At 41.0% G+C, this 19,559-nt stretch overlaps 1 protein-coding gene across 5 annotated transcripts in view; it reads left to right on the plus strand.

The window, feature by feature from the left end:
- VCL (vinculin) overlaps window positions 1-18,550 on the plus strand; it is an 81,162-nt gene extending 62,612 nt beyond the window's left edge. For 3 of the 5 annotated variants that reach the window (XM_075935750.2, XM_075935751.2, XM_075935754.2), the window contains 7 exons: window positions 439-741; window positions 1,374-1,498; window positions 2,174-2,359; window positions 8,785-8,997; window positions 11,403-11,606; window positions 12,948-13,052; window positions 15,853-18,550. In XM_075935750.2, coding sequence (XP_075791865.1) covers window positions 439-741; window positions 1,374-1,498; window positions 2,174-2,359; window positions 8,785-8,997; window positions 11,403-11,606; window positions 12,948-13,052; window positions 15,853-15,999 — 1,283 coding nt within the window. In that variant the 3' untranslated portion in view covers window positions 16,000-18,550. The remainder of the gene's footprint in view (window positions 1-438; window positions 742-1,373; window positions 1,499-2,173; window positions 2,360-8,784; window positions 8,998-11,402; window positions 11,607-12,947; window positions 13,053-15,852) is intronic. The other 2 variants (XM_075935752.2, XM_075935753.2) reach the window with 1 other exon arrangement.
- Window positions 18,551-19,559: the final 1,009 nt, after the last annotated feature.

Here is a 19,559-nt window from a genome sequence, read left to right on the forward strand (position 1 = left end):
GCAGTCAAAACACATTTCTTCTAAAAGCTACCCTTTCTAGGTTATCTTGCTGCTACAGAATGGCAGATTACTTTTGAGCTGTGTTCCCTGTGGCTTTTTCTGCTGGCATGTTGTGGGTTATGGATTATATGTGCTGTTCATGCAATAACAGTTCTAGATATGGCTTTTCTTGTTCCTTCTTTCAAGGTGACCTATGACAGTGGTTGGAGAATTTAAGTTGATACGGATGATGAAGATAATGCTATATCTTTGTGCTATTATATGTATCTTTCTCTGGCACACTTTTCTCTTGATTAACAATCTAGAATCTGTATCTAAGGAACCAAACATCCAGGAGAGTAAATACTTCCAAAGGTGAACAACCTCCAGAGCTCTAAATACCCATTTGCCTTTCCATACAATGAAGTGCAATGTTAATATGTTCAATTTTTATCCTAGGGTTGGTAGATGAAGCAATTGATACCAAGTCTTTGTTGGATGCATCGGAAGAAGCTATTAAGAAAGACCTAGATAAATGTAAAGTTGCAATGGCCAACATCCAACCTCAAATGCTTGTCGCTGGTGCTACCAGCATTGCTCGACGAGCAAACCGGATCCTGTTAGTGGCCAAAAAGGAAGTTGAAAATTCAGAGGATCCCAAATTCCGCGAAGCTGTTAAAGCAGCCTCTGATGACCTAAGCAAAACTATATCACCAATGGTAATGGATGCTAAAGCTGTGGCAGGAAACATTTCTGATCCTGGTAAGCATTCAGCAAAGCGCTTCTCTCAAGCATTTTTCCCCTTTGATGCTTGTAGCTTTTGCAAATTTCAAATGATTAGTTTTTCCTCCATGTCCCTATAGCACGACCTCAAAAATCCAGTATTGTGCAATCAAGATGTGCACTACATAATGCTTCCATTAAATTCAACAGGAAAACTACCAGTGAGTTCAAGGAAACCGGATCAGCCTGTAGCTTACTACTTTTGAGGCCTCCTATGAAGAAACTTGTATCTGTGGTCTTTTTCGTGGTGAATATTTGAAATGTGCTGGCACAAAAAACATCCATAGATTTTTCTCTCAAATGGCAAGACATTGCACCGTTTTGCCTGAGTCGACTTTGGCTATTGATAGTGGATTCTTCCCTCAACCATGGCACTGGTGTACACCAATGGATTATTCTACAATTAATCTTCCAAAATTTAAAACTCCATGTGCAACCTTGTGTTTATTTAAATAACATTCTTTTTTTGTAACTAAGTTTTGGAGATACCTAAATAATTTGAACCAGCTATTGTGCAAACTGCAAATACTCCTAAGGGCAGTGCTCCCCCCTTCCCAAGCTTGCAGGGTGACAAGGCCGTATTAAATTAAACTTTTGGAAATTCTTTTCAGGTTTGCAGAAGAGCTTCTTGGATTCTGGATATAGGATTCTGGGAGCTGTGGCAAAAGTCAGAGAAGCCTTCCAGCCTCAAGAACCTGATTTTCCTCCTCCTCCCCCTGATATTGAGCAGCTTCATGTAAGTGCAATTCAGTTTCTCATTAATGTTACATTTCAGTTGCATTGGTGAAGTGCTGATTTTACCCGGTGACAGTAAAACTTTTATCAGAGACACTTCTTCAGGTGGCGTCGTGTCGGGATGTCCTGGACTTCAGTTTTCACTTGACATAGTTTTGGCAGTCCTTTCTTAGAAGCTTAAGGCTGAAGCACTTCATCATAGAGTCTGATACAAAGAGTCTGATACAAAGACCACTGAAGTCAGTGGAAGACTTTGACTTGAGTGGACTTGGAAGGAGGTTACAAACATGATATTTGACGCAGCTAGAGGGAGAGAGGCAACATAATGAAACTTACTTACTGCTGCTAAAAGTCTAGGACAACCTTTAGAATTTAAGGTAGAGGAGGAGTAGAGATTTTGAGCAAGCTGAAATCATTTGGTTTGGAAAAGCATTTGTTCTATTCTTTAAATAAATTGTTAGTTACATTTGGTCGGTCGGCACCACAAGCTTTGCGAGCCAGCCTTCTGTGTGCAAAAGCTGTGAGTGTTTTTTTTTTTTTTTTTCTTGTGATGGAGAGCCCTTTAGATGTGGGACAGCATGCGCTCCTCTTTGTCCTGTAGATGTCTAAGAAACTAGTACCATGTTTTGTGCCAGTGTATTTTCAAGTGTAGTGAATATATTCTTTTCCTGTGTAGCTGACTGATGAACTTGCTCCTCCAAAACCCCCCCTTCCAGAGGGTGAAGTTCCACCACCCAGACCACCGCCTCCAGAAGAGAAGGATGAAGAGTTCCCAGAGCAGAAAGCAGGAGAAGTGATCAATCAGCCCATGATGATGGCTGCTAGGCAGCTACACGATGAAGCCAGGAAATGGTCTAGCAAGGTAAGTAAAGAGTTTTAAAAGGGCTCATTTCTATTGATACTGAGAACTGATGTAGGAAAGGTGTTTGTTTATGTCTAGCAGTGAGAAATAGTGAAAGATCTAGGACTGAAAGAAATCCTGAATCGTTGTCTAGGACCAGTCATGAGCTTGACTGTTCATTCCTTTCATTTCCTGGGATAAAATGAAGTCTTGTAGTTGGGATTCTCTTTGCCATGATTAAACCACTGGATATTTGTCACAACACTACGCTGAAGATTTCATTTTTCTAGCCTTTATGGTTGTGAAGAACAATTGTATAGTTTCCAGACTTTGTTAGCTATCCTTCGATGCGAGGATGGTGTCTGCCAAGGGGGTTCATTGGGGGGTTAAGTAGTTGAGGAGCCCAGCATTGCCTTGAAGACTTTCCCACAGAAGTGACAAGTGGAATCTTGGAGGAGACACCGTTCTTGGTTGCACTAAACACAATATGTTTAAATCCCTAAAAATGGCTGTAGGAGATGCTCCATCTGCCACTGTGTCGTCATGGTCTTGAAAATTAATGATGCAGATTTCATTAGTGGCAGCTGGGAGCGGTTGCCCCCCCCCCCTTTGTCTCCCTTTTCTCCCCTTTATCTCTCTTCCCTTCCCTCCCCATTAGTGGGCCTAGTGATGTGGCTGGTTGACCTAACCACCACTGTAGATGTAGCTAGGTCTACAGAAGGATTCGTCCATCAAATAAACAGCTGCCCTGTAAGAGGGTGGATTTACTACATCAGTTGGAATAAACACACTAACAAGACAGAAGAGAAGTGTCTACCTTTATAGGAGAGTAACTGCAGCTGAATGTATGTAGATGTTCCTTACGTTCGGGAGTGAGCCGAGAATATAAGTGTTCGGGGCAGAATAAAGTAAATGGAATTTAATCTCTCATGAAGCAGGGTACAATTGTAATTAGTTTTTAAAAAATTAAATCTGAAAATACAGTTGTAAAATGCCACAGAATCTCCTGCCTGCACTGTGTGGCTGCAGAACGAAAATTGTCACAGAATTAGGCCAAGCTCATTAAGCAGACCAACCCTGGATCATAGCATCCCTTAATCAGTGAAGCCGCTCAGTTTGAATGCTCATACCCATCCACTGGACATTGATTCTTGAATCATTGCAACTGGAGAAATTGGAAGCTTTTTTTTTTTTTTTAACCTTCTAAACATAATAGCAGAATAGCTGTATCAAGATCATTCTTACATGGGGAGCAAACTATAATTTGACATTGTGTGCAAATACAGATTTGCTTCCACGCTCATGCTATCTTCATGGTCCTTAAAGCAGCTTAGTGTGTCACAGAACCATTGATATTTTTTGCCCATTAAGCTAGGAAACCGGCAGCTATGTTAAAACTGGAAGTACATCTGGTGGACATCACAGAAAGCAATGAGTCATGCTATATTGAGTGACTGCAAATAACTCATCCATTTGACTCCTGAACCATTTGTTTCTAGAATCTGTATCATCTTTGTTTAAAAAAAAAAATCCCCAACAGCTACCCTTTTAAGCTGTGTGTTCTAAGGACACCATAGTATTAAGACACCATAGTATTAAAAGCCATTTTATGGCTTTGGAGTCAAAGAGCATTCTATTTGAATGGTTAAAATTAGCACTGAATTGGGAGAGTGAAACTTGCAGCAGTTGTGAGCTGGCTGGTTTTAATTCTGGGGCCAGCCTTTCTAGCTGTATAAAAGTACTATGCAGAAATTATTTTAAAAGTTTGTAAGGTGCACTTAAGGTCAGAAAAGTGATGGTTTAAAATGAGACCACCTCACTCCTTTTTATGCGGTCATGCTTATATACAGTGACAAAATATGCCTTTCCTACTCTTCTCTTAGCTATATTGACTGAACTGCTTTGAAAATGTGATCTGGGGTCTCTTTGCAGATCCATGTAATTTTTTAGCCATGTTATACAATTAGAGTCAAATTTTGGGCAGCGGGTGTGGGCTTACAGAGGTGTAATTTCTAGGCTAGAATTTGGTGAGCAGGATTGTTATTGTTTGGGATGATGTGTGAACCAGGAAACCGAGCCTAAAGAGTTAGCTGCACTGTGTTGGAAAAGACCCTTTACCTGTAAAAATAAGGAAAGTTTTTTGGAAATCTATTTTGGAGTCATTTTTCCAATTAGAGCTGTGATTTACATAAGAGGTTCAGTATATTTTCTGTGTGCTTTGTTACCTGTGTGTGTTTTATCCCAAAAGGAGTATGTCTTTACCTCGTTAATCACTTTAATGGGTAACTTTGTTGGACAATGGGTTATAATTTCTGCTTTTTTAGAAAGCATTTAGTGGTTTGGATTCTAAAGCGGATAATTTAACTAGATTTATTAACTACATGTAGTTTATATGTTAAGTAATATGCCACTAAAATATTTACTTACCAGAGCAAAACACCAATACAGCTTAACCCTCCCCCCCCCCCCCCCCCAAAAAAAAACAAACAAACACCACAACTCCTGTATTTAGCATGACCCTCAACTCTGGGGTCTACAGTTTATAAACCAGTGTTTTCATAAGCTTTCAAGAAAAGTGACTCAAACTGACAGAACCAGGAAATTGAGGTCTAACCTTTCATCCTTCCTTCATTCTTTTAAAATATATTATGTCACAGGCTGCAAAGCAAGCTGGTCCCATGAATACAGCTGTAGGAAATTACAGTGTCCCATAGCGTGTGCCCTCCCATCCTGCTCTTCCCTGCAGCTCTTGGGTTCCCTCTGGGATTAGTTTTTAAATGCTTTCCTGAGCAGTAAAGATTCTCATAGAAGCTGTTGAAAAGTTGAGATTCTGCATACTTTCCCCTGCAGTTACAGGAAGTGGCTGTCTCCGATGGAGAAATTCTAGCATGGAGGCACTGAGTGTGGTGTTTGGTGTTTAATTGATCATGACACACAAGATCCAGCTCATCCCAAACCTGACTGACTTCAAGATTGAGAGAGGTTCTCAGTGCACAAAGCCAGTCTTTGACTTTTGTGTTTTCCTGCATTTTTGTCCTTTTTTGGAGGGGAAGGGGCTGCTGAGTATCTTTTTAACAGGATTTTAATGCTCTGTCTTAAAAAAAAAAAAATTACAAATTTATTCTCTTTACAAATATTGTTTTTCACTGGGCAAACCCTGGACTTTTTCCTTCTGCCTCTGTAATGCCTTGTGCAGCACAAGTGCATGGGCGTCAGTTTCCTCAAATACAGGCAGTCCCCAGGTTACGTACAAGATAGGGACTGTAGGTTTGTTCTTAAGTTGAATTTGTATGTAAGTCGGAACTGGTACATATTGTAGGGGAAACTCTAGCCAAACATTTCTCCAGAGCTCAGTTTTATCCTCCCACACCTCACTTCCCTCAGTCCTTTATTCTCAAGCTGAGGTGTCTGCTGAGAAAAGCTGCTCCGCGTCTCCCTGGTCTGCTGGGGGAAGTAGCTAGTGTGGGGTTGCCTCCCCCCGTTTGTAAGTAGGGATCCGATGTAAGTCGGATCCATGTAACCCGGGGACTGCCTGTACACTTTTTTTTTTCATGTGCATTATCTGTATCAGGATTAGGGAAGTAAAATCCCGTTTAATCAGTTAACCTAACGTTTAACCGGTTAACCTAACATTAAATTGGTTAACTGACTAAGTGGGTTCCTACATGGGGTTCCACTCCAGCCCGGCTGGAGCAGCTTCCAGGCTGCTGGTTTCCGGCCCCACACAGGGGCCTGGCTGGGCTGGAGCAGTCTTTCATCCATGCAGGTAGTGGATAGGGGGCTGGTCCCGGGCACCGGTTAACTGTTACCTGGTAAGCATCACCTGGTAAGGTTACCCAGTTAACTGATTACCCCTTCATCCCTAATCAGGATAGCTTTTGCATTAAGTGTTTGAGACTTAAATAAGGTTTTATCATAAAGAATTTGAAAGCCCATCTGCAATCAAAATGGGCGTATGTAGGGTAATATCTGGAAGACGCTCTGCGTGACTGAAATGTTAATAAGTCACTTACGGAGTTTAAATTATATCTTGTCTCTTTCAATGTTTTTCTGGTGTAGAGTTTGACCATATAAGACCTTGCCTCATAAGCAAGCTGCAGTAGAAAGTACATACCTTCTTGATAAGGATTCTTTGGTTTGTTTCACTCCTTTCATCTTGTATGAAGAATGTGATTAGTAATTCGTAAAATAAAATGGTCCTGGAATTGTTGGCTATGGTACCATGCTATGAAAAATACGGTATGCTATTGTTTTGTTAAGTATCTCTTCCTCGCACTCTGCATTGTAGGCATCATTTGTAATGGCTTAAAACATAATTTTTTCACAAAATAGGCAGTAACTGCAACATTATGGCAAAACAATATAGTCCTCTTCATAACCCTTTTCTACTCTACACATTCTTTATTCACAATGATGTTTTACTAATTCCATTTTCAGTCTGTTAACCAACACTGATAATTTCTTTTTCGTAAAGAACAAGGAGTCCTGTGGCACCTTAGAGTATGTCTAGACTACATGGCTTTGTCGACGGAACCATGTAAACTAGTTTACCCGGCATAGGCAAAGAAGCGAGGATTTAAATAATCCCCGCTTCATTAAAATAAACATTGTTTGCACAGCGCGGCATCCATGTTTATTTTAATGAAGTGCGGATTATTTAAATCCCCGCTTCTTTGCCTATGCCGAGTAAACTAGTTTACATGGCTCTGTCGACGGAGCCATGTAGTTTAGACATACCCCTAGAGACTAACAGATTCATTAGGGCATAAGCTTTCGTTGGGTTAAAACCCGTTTCTGTAACTTCTGCTTCAACTCATCTGATGAAGTGGGGTTTACCCATGAAAGCTTATGCCCTATAAATCTGTTAAGAGTATGTCCACATTGCATGGCTAAATAGCTATCCTGTGTCTACACAAGCTGCCCATTATTTCGAGATGTTTTTCGAAGTAACGGGCGCACTATTCCACCATCTCGGTAAACCTCGCTGCATGAGGGATAAGGGACAGCTCGAAATAGCACGTTATTTCGAAATTTGGTGCTGTTGCCACACCAAATTTCAAAATAAGCTACTTCAAAATAAGATACGCAATTTGGGCTATGCAAATTGCATATCTTATTTCGAGTTTAACGTGCTGTATAGAAACACCCTCTGCGGTACCACAGGACTTCTTGTTTTGGCAGATACTAACGAACATAGCTACTCCTTTGAGATTTTTCATATACTGGTAATTTTCTCCTTTTCCTTCCACTTTTTTTTTTCTTTGTACTCTGAGGGCATGTTTTCACTATGGGCCGGATTAATTAGGCAGTGATCGATCCATCAGGAGTCGATTTATCATGTCTAAGATAGATGCAATAAATTGACGCTGATCACTCTCCTGTAGATTCTGGTACTCCCCCAGAATGAGACGAGGAAGGGTAGTTGACATGGGGAGTTTTTTTCTGTCAACACAGCATGGGGTAGACCCTGCAGTAAGTAGACTTAAGCTAAATCGATTTGAGTTATAATGTAGCTCAAATTGCGTAGCTCAGATCAACCTATCCTAGTAGTCTAGATCTACCCTGATAACAGTTTATTTACAATCCTATTATTCATTTGCTCTTGTTCATGCTCTACTTCTCTAAGGGTTACATCTACACTGCATGGCTATTTTGGGATATCAGAGGTATCCCAAAATAGCTATCCCACATCTACACAAGCCACCTGTTTTGAAGTATTTTTTGAAAAATAATAATTTTTTGGCATCTTGGTAACCTTCATGCCACAAGGGTTAAGGGATGTCTCGAAATAGCACGTTATTTCTAAATTTGGCACTGTGTAGATGTGCCAGATTTCAAAATAAGCTATTTCAAAATAGATTTGAAATAAGATACGCAGGTTGCATAGAGCAAGTTGCATATCTTATTTTGAGTTTAGGGTGCTGTGTAGATGCACCCTACGGGAGCAGAAAGCGGTATCTGACTGATGTACTACCTGAGCCTATTCTTACCACATCCAGATATCCTTATGTGGAACCATACCCACAAGAAAAGTTTTTTTCACCAGTACCATGTCCTTGCCTGCTATGCATGCTTTTTTTTTTTTTTCCCCCTTTTCTCATTGGCTTTTTTTTTTTTAAATTATATCACCATTGTCTTAAAAGAAAAACTTTGTTCTGAAATTTAAATTTCCTTGAAATGAATAAGATAAATCACGTATACTCATTTGACCAATATTTCTTTCCACATCTTTACAATAATCCTAACTTTTTCTCTCCTTAACTTCTTAGTAATACTGGCTCACAGGTGAAACGGTTGGCCCCCTTCTGCTGATACTTGGATTGCTTTCGTTTTCCTTTCATAGGACAAGAGGTTGTTTGATTACTAAACCAGCTCGGCACTTTTACCAAATCCTGCTTCTAATACTAACTGTCCCTGTTTCTCCAACCTCCCGGCCACCTTCAAAGCCTGGTGTGACTGTGGCTAATGAAGCCGGTGAGGCTGATGTAGACGTAGCTGAGCAGCAGGATGCAGATGATGTTGAATTCACTCTTCCCTCTGACCCTGAAGATGATTACGAGCCTGAGCTGCTGTTAATGCCAACCAGTCAGCCTGTTAACCAGCCTATTCTGGCCGCTGCTCAGTCTCTGCATCGGGAAGCAACCAAGTGGTCTAGTAAGGTACTCCTCGGTTTCCCACTGGCAACTGATCTGTGTGCATCCAGCCATTTTGAACGCTGACACATTTGCATCACTCTTGATATTTGCTGGGCCCTATGAGTCTGAGTGAATAAATATTTGCTTGCACTTCATTGTAAGGATTGAGAGTGGCTTCACAAGTTTGGTAGGACTGTCAATGCTAGATTTGGGGGGGTCACTTTTTAGTATAAAAAGGCTTCTTTTTCTTTTGATTGCATCTGCCTATCTTTGTGCATATGGCAGTATTGAAAATTGTAAAAGGACTTTGTTCTGATCGCCTGTGAAGCCATGGTTGGTTTCTCAAGGAATTCCAGATAACAGAACCTGTCGTTCAAGAAGTCATTTAACGTGTTGATTGTGCTTTGCCTCTGTTGATGGCTTCAACTAAATCGGTACGACAAGGAATGGCTTTGTATGGCAGTGTTATCAAGGAGAACGGTCTGCTGACTTGCACTTGGCTGTACTGCAAATGCTAACCTGGATGAGAGAACTCTTTTTGAAGAAGCTGCACTGAATGCATTAGTTGCTGGGCTCAGAATGGTTTATACGGTACCAATGCAGAGCTAAGCTGCAGTTTAGGAATTCACAAGTATTCTCTTGTGTAGAAACACACAAGTTTTTGCAAGGTTGGTCACTTACTTCATTGTGGAACTGGCATGCTTCAAGATATGTAAGCTGGTGCTCTCGTGTGTGTGTGTGTGTGTGTGTATGTCATGGTCATCATTCTTTTTTTTTTTTTAATTTAAAAAAAAAATCCTCTCTTTCAGATTCTAGTTCTGGATAATTACAGGGTTTCACAAATGATATTGTTGAATACTCCTAACTACTTTATCCCTCTTCGTTAATTAAATGAAAAGCTGTGCATTCTGTCACTTCCTTCTTTACTAGATTACTAATGGCATAGTAGATTAGGGACCTGTTCAAGTTCATGATAAGTAACAAATCTTTTTATATGATCTCACATTTATGCAACTTGGAGTGACATATATGTAATATCTTAAAATTTAATAACACCAAACCCTGGAGAGTATATCCACAGGACTAGGAAACAAATTCACCCAATCAAATGTTCAGTGTGTACTTTTTGTGACAGACTTTCTACAAAAGTCTTTTTGCTCAAAAAGAATTAGAGTGCCTTCATCAGTTCTCCATGCCAGTACCTCACGTTATCCACAAACATGAATATTTCACGACTCTAGAATTTATTATAAAAGTGAGACAGAATATGCTAACAGTCCATCTGGGTGATCTGACTACTCTTGTATTTATTAATGACTTTGGAAATGAGGACAAAATACTTTTTGCCTCTTTGATGCATATACATCACTCATGACAAATATTTATAAAAAATATTTTACCATAATTTCAATTAAAAAAAAAATTCACTTCCTTTTGGAACAACATTTCTAGGAGAAGAGTTGTTTAAGCATTTAAAGGTAATCTATTGGAGCTCTTCTTTGGTTAAAAATCAGATACATATTTTGCTATTTATGAGAAAACTAGCAAAGATGGACAACTAGAAGGAAAAAGATATTTTAACAAATGGTTCCTGTTACATGGCAAATCTTATGTATAAATTCCTTTCCCATTGTTCTCTGGGCACTATAAAGTGATTATGTAGTTGACAGATGTTCGTGACTCAGGGCATGTCTTTACTACCTGTTGGATCAATGGACAGCGATCGATCCATCCAGCAGGGGTCCATTTATCGTGTCCAATGTAGACACAATAGATCAACTGTTGAGCACTCTACTGTTGACTCCGGTACTCCACCAGAACAAAAACTAAGGGGAGAGCATCAGCTGTTGACTTAACTGAGTGAAAATGGTGGCAAGTAGATCTACGTGTGTTGACTTTAGCTATGTTAGTCATGTAGCTAAAGTTGCATAACTTAGATCGACAGCCCATGATAGTGTAGACTAGGCTTAAGTTTCAGATGCCATTTAAAATTTTATGTTCAGTTGTTCATAGTAGATTATTTAAGTTCTTTCCTTTTTTTTATTGGTACTTGGGTTGTAAGTAATGTGGCTTTTATTGAGGAAATCTCTAGACTAACACTTGAACACACTTTTTGTTTTGAAATCCAGGCAGCAGCATAGCCACTCTCACTTCATGGACAAACTAACGCTTTGGTCACCATTCTTTTTTCAGTTTTGAAACTCATTGGGTGTTGAAGGGGAAAGCATTTCACAAACATTCGCACAAATCTTCAGTGCTCCTTATGAAGAAGCTTTTCCAATAGACTTCAATTGTTCTTTCTTCCTTGACTTAATGAAAGGATTTGCTAGTGAGTGTGGATTACGGGTCAGGTGTGGTTGTCTTAGCTTTGTGACACCTGGCCTTACACTACAATGTCTGTCATTCATTGTTATATTTGTTTCCTGCAGGGTAACGATATCATTGCTGCTGCGAAGCGAATGGCCTTGCTGATGGCAGAGATGTCCCGTCTGGTGAGAGGTGGCAGTGGAACCAAACGTGCCCTTATTCAGTGTGCCAAGGATATTGCTAAAGCGTCAGATGAAGTGACTCGATTGGCCAAGGAGGTGGCAAAGCAGTGTACCGATAAGCGCATTCGAACAAACCTCTTGCAGGTAAAAATCTGGGCTAATGTGAAAATAATGCACATATACCCCCTTCCCTGAGTGTGTGTGCTGCTCAGGCTGGATCAAGGCTGGAGAGTGAGTTCATTTAAGGCTGAGAATCACTTGTGGACTCCCTATCCCAGCTTCTGAGAGTCTGGAGGCCCAAGTGCATGAAATGTTGATTTTGTTCAACTCCCACTTTGTGAGATCAGGCCCTTTTATTGAGATGGCAGAAAGCAGGTCAGTGTCCTGTAAGACCTTGAAAATTCCACGAATGTCGAGAGGCTAGTTTACCAATCTCAAAGGGGTAGCTGTGTTAGTCTGTTAGAGACATTGGTGATAGTACATTATGATACTATCTATATATTTTTTGGTTATTCTCTAAGGTGCTAAAGGAGTATTGTTTTTTAAGGGTGTGCTTTGTTCCTATCACCTTGGTCATGCACATAAACTGACTTGACAGGGATGTCTATACTATTGCCAATATCCTAATTAGAGCTGTAAAATCCCAGTGATTCAGTTAACTAGTTAAACCTTATTAAGGGGGACAGCTCCAGGGGGCTGCTGGCTTTTGCATCCAGTCTCTTACCACACATGGGGTTGCAGTTCCTGACGCCCATGGGGCTGGAACAGCCCTCTGCCCGTGGCAAGCCATGGGCGGGGGCTGCTCCCAGGTATTGGCTAACCGGTACCCAGTTTACCAAGTGACCAGTTAACTGGTTCCCCGTACACATCTCTAAAATTAATACAGCTCCAAATCCCTTCCTCCATTCCTGATGAAACAGACCTTTGAAGAAATATTTGGGACAAAGGAAAAGTGAATTTTGCTTTAGCGAAGAGCCACATTGCTAGAATGGTCACCCACGCTTATCGGTAGGGAATGGGAATTAAGTGGCATTACCTTAGGTCATGTCTACATGAATGCTGAGGGTCCAGCAAAAATTTACAGTGCTGCAGTATGTTGCACAATAACTGCCCATTTGATCCCTGCTGCTGCTCACTAAAAGTTCCGGTGTACACTTGACATGGTGCTGTTTCAAGCCACAGCATATCCGTGCACTCTGGGAAGTTTCTAATGTGATGCAGCAGGGTCCACATGATGAGTTGAGTGCATGCCATGCTGGAACACTAGATTTTTTTTCAACCCAACTTGCAGTGCGGTAAGTGTTCCTATAGACATGTCTTCAGTGACATTGTGCAAGGGACCCTTGACGTTTATGTATACGTTTTATGCTTGTATTTGAGCCATTAGCAGAGAGAAACTGCTGTAGAGTTAAGCAAAATCTTAATTTTACTAAAAAATGGAACCTATTGATTCAAGCTAAAAATTAAAATGGTGCACCTTCCCAGGTCTGTGAGCGAATCCCAACTATCAGCACGCAGCTCAAAATCCTTTCCACTGTTAAAGCTACCATGTTGGGCAGGACGAACATCAGTGATGAGGAGTCAGAACAGGTAAGAGTTGCATAATTGAGTGTAATGTAAACCCCTGCTTGTTCACTGATATGGGGGGGGGGGGGGGGGCGGGAAGAGGGCAGTGGGCAGGTATGTATTGAATATATAATCAGATACTGAGAGTTAGCAAATAGGACTCAAAAGTGTTAATATTTAATACATCTTGGTTTTATTCTGCAATTAGCAATCAGATATTCCTCTGTCTCATGGAGAAAACTTAATTTGCTTCTAACCCGATATTGCCTTTTATTTTAAAACAAATGCACAGTCCAAAACCAAAAGGTAGAGCTGTGTTTTTGGCATAAGAGATTATTCATATGCCCTCTGGTGGTTTACAATGAATACTAGTTTAAGAATACTGTTAACTAATGCAGGCAATTATATAAAATCTTAGTTTCAGCTCTCCCTTCTTCATTAACCTGTAACTTCATCCTTGTTTTGTGACACTTTCCCAGTGAGTGCAAGATCTGCACGTCCTTTAAGGGGACCTCCCCCCCTAAAAAACAGGGAAATCAAGTTCAGACTCCTGCTGATGGAGCAAACTTTACAGGAGTGGAGGAACCTTGACCACACAGACCTCAAGTACCGCTAGTGCTCTGTTCACGTCAAGATCTCTGTCACCAGAGACCACTAGAGAGAGAGAGTGGCATCACAGCATCTAGTACATAGAATCCTAGAACTAGGAGGGACCTTGAGAGGTCAACAAGTCCTCTGTCTAGACCATCTCTGACAGGTGTCTGTCCAACCTGCTCTTAAATATCTCCAGAGATGGAGATTCCACAACCTCCCTGGGCAATTTATTCCAGCGTTTCACCACCCTGACAGGTAGGAAGATTTTCCTAATGCCCAACCTAAACCTCCCTTGCTGCAATTTAAGCTCATTGTACATCTAAGGCACCGAAGTCTTCTAGAGGTAGCCTCAACATCTGTCTCGAAGCAGATGACAGTAAGGAGTAAATTTCCATCACCACTGCAGAAGATGACGACAGAGACCTCTGGTCCCAAGCAGGGTTTCCACGGAGGCCCTGAATGATGCTGGTATCACAAAGATGAGGAGACAGTTGTACTGAATTCAGGTACCCATACCCAGAGCGTTACCAATGAAATCTGAGTCCACGTGCTCCTGTGCTATGTTGGCAGCAAAGCTGTCCCCTATGGGCAGCCCGATCTTTTCTATGACCAGCCCTACACAAATGTAGGTACTCTAAAGACCTACTAGTTCCTTGAGAGCCAGGGACAACTCTGTCAAAGAGTGTGGAGGTTTGTCAGCATCAAGAGTCTCTTAGTCACCAGTTCCTGCATTAGTTAGAGCACCATACACGCCCTGATGATTTCTGCAAGCCAGACAGCTACGCCGCTGCCCCTCCGCCCTTTTCCTCACATTGGAGTACATGGAAGAGGATTTTTCTGATTCTTAGATGTCAGTGCAGGGTTTCCTGTCCAGTATATTATGGGATACATCCCTGTCCCTCGTCTACTGACATAATGCAGGAGAATAAACCTCAGGTGACATCCACATGGATGCCTCCACGTATGCTGTTTGGCCCCCCTCACTGGGTCTTGTAGGTGATCTCTGGTCAACAGTTTACCAAGAAATTGTCACATCAGAGGAAAGTGCAGAAAGGGTGTGGCCAGCTGTGGGTGCTCTGCTAATGAGCTGAGCGGCACCTGAATCTCTCCTGGGTGGCTGCCCAAGTGCTCAGCGTATAGAGAACACTGGTGGTAAGGAGGTGAAGAGGAACTAGTAGTACGTGGAGTTGTGTTGCCTTTACCTCCTCCATGGCAAATGCCTTAAAGCGGTTTCAAGAACCCGCAAAGTGAATTGTGGGCATGCTGCAGATTTCCTTTGGAGGGGTTTCAAGTGTTGGACCATATATGCCAACTTGGTTGCAGACTTGGCTATGGATGAGGATTACCATTCTAGGCAACAAAGCTCTCTCAGAGCCTGCAAACTGCAGCTATTGTACCATTTACTTGCAAGAGGGTAGATTAAAACATATTATGGGCTTGCCATGGAACCACAGTTTCCATGTTCTCATCCAGCCCCAAGATCGCCTAGACTCTTTGTGTCCTTTGCAGACAAAGACAAGGGATCGGCAGCTTCAAAACAGAGGTGATCAGAGATCTTCGGTTGTATAAAAATGTGTTTCACCCCCTTCAGGATGATACCATGTTCGCCGAGAGCATGATCTATACCCATAGCCTTATTTAAGAATGTACCAGTTGCAGAGATCTGTAGAACGGCAGCCTGGGCCTTTGTTCCTATGTTTTCTAAATATTATTCCAAGGTGTCTACAGCTAGGTCAGATGCTGCCCTAGGCAGTGCAGCTTTTTCTTCTGTACTGGACTTGAGTCTGAATCTCTCACCTTCTTAAGACCCCTTCAGAGTCAGTCACCTGCTGTTGAACACCCATAGGGACATTACTTTAAGGAGGAGAGGTTACTTGTGCAGTAGCTGACATTCTTTGAGATGCGTGTCCGTTGGTGTGGGGCACAAGGATAGATGAGGTGCATGTGCAGATTTAATGAACACTGCTACCACAAACCTCCAGTGAAAGGTGCAGGCCTACCTGATGTGAAGTACTCCTAAAGGGATATGTCTCAGAGAACTCTAGTTATGCTATACGATGATGAGCCAGAGTAGCCTTCCAAACATTAGCATCGTGTTCCTGTGGAGAGCCTCCAGGCAAGGTGGAATTTTATGTTTCTACCTTAAACAGTTGGTCATCTGCATGTGAAGGCTGTTCAACCTCTTTGCATTTAAGAACTTGAAAGAATAATACTTTTCCTTTATCTACAGGCTACGGAGATGCTGGTTCACAATGCTCAGAACCTCATGCAATCGGTAAAGGAGACGGTGAGAGAAGCGGAAGCAGCATCTATTAAGATTAGAACAGATGCTGGATTCACTCTGCGCTGGGTTAGAAAGACTCCTTGGTATCAGTAAACAGCTGCCAAATAACATTATCTTCTGTAACATAAATTGCCTTTTGGAAGCGGAAGAAATATTTTTAACAGCAAAATGTGCTGTAAACATGAGCTTAAAATTAGCTTATGCCAATGCCCCATTCTAAGGGCATTAATTACAAAAAAAATGCATTTAAACATCTTCGGAAAGCATTTGGTGTCCAGCATCTCAAAATTGCTTCCAACACATTGACAATTTTTATTCTTTTTGCTCTTGAAGATTCTCTTTTCATGAATTCTGTAATCTCAGAGACACGCTTCTCATTTATGCACTGTATCTTCCAGTAGTTTCCATGTGGTGATAGACACATGGACTTTACTTAAGCTTGAATTGGAGGTCTGGAACACTAACAGTGTTACTAAGCTGTTTTGGGGGGACAATCAGTGACCGTTAGAACAACCCACCTTTTCAATAAGTTTTCAGATAGCTGTTCTCTAACCATAGAAGTATTACAAGATATGTGTAGTAAAGTTCATTTACACCAGAAGTAACCCCTTCTTTTTGGAGGGGGTGGGGGAAAAAATCATATCGCTAAAGTCGTCTCTTATGCTGCTGTTACTTTGCCTGGCAATCACATCTGGGCCAGGAAAAACTGAGCTGTCGTCTTTTACTTCCCAGTGCCACCTGTAGTCATTCCAGAATTGTGCATTTTTGTGCTCTACTGAAATGGTGATGGATGTTTATTGCAGATAGTGACAGCTTGACTGTTCAAGTTTCAGAGGCCTTAGAAAAGCACAGACTCTTCCCCCAACTTCAACAAAAATTTGGTTGAATACCGAGTTAAAAATTTGGAATCCACTGAGTTAGCAGAACTTGTCGGTCAATCATGTTCAAAGGAATTCTGTGTGTGAACAAAATGATCAAATAGAACCTAATCAAGTTCCAGCTCCTTTCCTTCAAAACCAAGCATGCCCACCCTCTGCCTTTGCACACTTCAGGGTTATGGGGAAAATTATACTTTGTTTATTGATACCTGTGCCTCATGGCCTTCCATTCTAAGGATGGAGTACGTGTGAATGTAGACACACTCAATTTATGGAATCTCTTGGTGTTCCCAGTGTAAGTCTGTTTAGATATATTTTTAATGAGCCATGAAAATGATTTTTAGACTGAAATTCTATAGACAAATTTAAGGATTAATAGTAATTAACTGAATTAGATATTAAATTATTTTTTCCAATTGCATTAAAACAGACCTGGGATGGTTTTTGTACTTCCATACATCTACATGCCTTCATTTTTAACATGCTTACGATAGCTGTTCAATAATAGCTTATGGCATTTAAAATGAAAAGTAATGAGGCTGCTGACATGTTAGAAATGACCTTTGAGTGTGCAAAAACCTTTGCCAACCCGATCATGTATGCCAGCATTGACATCAGAATGGTTCCTTCGTTTCTGTTTGCTGCGGAGTGACACAATGATCATGCTCAAGCTACCTTTGCTGATGTGCGGTTTCTGTTGGTTGATAGTCACAGCAAAGGCAGTCTGTATAGCAGTGTTCAACTACAGTTACTCTACACTTCCTTTTTTTTCTCTTCTGTACGATTATCTAAAAGGGAAGTTTCATATTTAAACTACATTGTAACAATCTGCCTCAAACTGATCATCGCAAGAGAAAGCACTTGTTCATCCCTAATTCACTCCTTGTGTTCTGGTGATGCCAAACACATGGTACTTACTGTCTTTTCTCAGACTCCTCCACCAACTATCTGCTCCAGGAAGGGTGAAGGAGTGGGACAGAGCCTTATCCAGAATGTCTTGCATTTGGTTGGTTTATATCAGACCCTTTAGACTATTATGTAGTCATTTCTATTTAATAGTAAACACTGAATAAGAAGAGACTGTTGAGGGTCTTCTGAATAGTCTTCCCATATTTGCTTTCAAAATAATGCAGGCTTCTCTGTGGGTACATCTGCACATCAACTAGACTCTTGTGACTTGCCCATGTCAGCCAACTCGGGTTCACCCTGAGGCTTGGGCTGCAGGGATGTCTTGTGACTGCGTTCACTTCTGGGCACAGGCTGTAGACTTGGACTCAGGACCCTGCAAGTCCCCTGAGTCCAAGTTGGCTGGCACTAGCCAGCAAGTTATCTAATTGCTGTGTAGACATATTCTGAGATGTTTATCATCACTGTTTAGTTGCTTGACTGGTATTAATGCAATATTACTAATGCCTTTAATACATGATTGTTTATGCCAAAGATCACTTTTTGTTTTTATTAAGGAAAGTTGGGAAAGTTATGAATCATGTTTGCCTTTGATATTTCTTCAGAATGTTTGCTATATAAGTTCTTAAACTGTTTTGTAGGAACTGAAGTATTGTACACCTTATGCAATTTGTGCTTTCTTGAACACTATTGGTCCTGAGACCTAAAATGAAGCAAAAATTTAAAAAGACCTTGAATGTGGGTTAGAAATGTTTTACCACTAATGCTTTGTTTATAAATCAAAATTTGTTGTATAGTCTAATATTTTCAACTTTTTCTTTTTGTTCTCTTAAAACAAAATAAAAATGCATTTGTATAAATGTCCCTTTATGAACTCTTACAGGGATCGAACAATAACAGTTCTTACTTGCAGAAAGAGCATAGATCACCGCACCAGAAATATGAATTTGGAAGGTTAGTTACCTTCTTAGAACTATAGAACAGTTGTATATTGAGTAATAGCTATGCACGCCTCATTGTGCTGAAATAGATACCCTAACAATTTCTATATATTCAGAATAGAAAGATACTCACGACTACTATGTCATGTGGCATTTGGTTCTAATTTGATACCTCAGCATTGGAGGATATCTTAGCATTGGAAAAAATTCAGAAAAGGGCAACAAAATGATTAGGGATTTGGAATGAGTCCCACAGAGAGAGATTAAGAAGACTGGTCTTTTCAGCCTAGAAAAGAGACATATATGACAGAAGTCTATAAATCCATGACTGGTGTGGAGAAAGTGACTTGGGAACAAGTAAATAACTCTTCCTAACACCTTATTAGCCAGGATGGGCAGGGATGGTGTCCCTAGCCTCTGTTTATCAGAAGCTGGGAATGGGTGGGGGGGGGGAGAAGAGAGACAATCACTTGATTACCTATTGTGTTCATTCCCTCTGAGGAACCTGGCATTGGCCACTGTTGGAAGACAGGATACTGAGCTAAATAGACCTTTGCTCTGACCCAGTCTGGCTGCTCTTATGTTCTTAGATTTTTGAAACCATTAATAAGATGTAGGAGTTTTTAACAGATGGAGGATTTAACATAGCTATTATCTGTCATGCATAGTGAAAGAAGCATGCAATAGGGGTGGTGGTGAAGTGAAATGCTTGGTACTCTGTGCAAATAGTTCATTTACTTTGTAGGACACAATTCCTGATGCCAGTGCAGGAAATAATTCAGGAGTGCTAAGTGCTGTGTGAACCCTATGATCAAGCAAGCTGTTTCAGGCACACGTGTAATCTGAAGTCACAGTGGTTATGTTGAAGGCTGGAGAAGACAACTGGGCACAAGGAACCCTATGGAAATCCTTGCAAATTCCTGTTTCG

The sequence above is a fragment of the Pelodiscus sinensis genome, chromosome 8, assembly GCF_052426305.1.
Source record: "Pelodiscus sinensis isolate ZL-2025 chromosome 8, ASM5242630v1, whole genome shotgun sequence".
Lineage (NCBI taxonomy): Eukaryota > Metazoa > Chordata > Testudines > Trionychidae > Pelodiscus > Pelodiscus sinensis.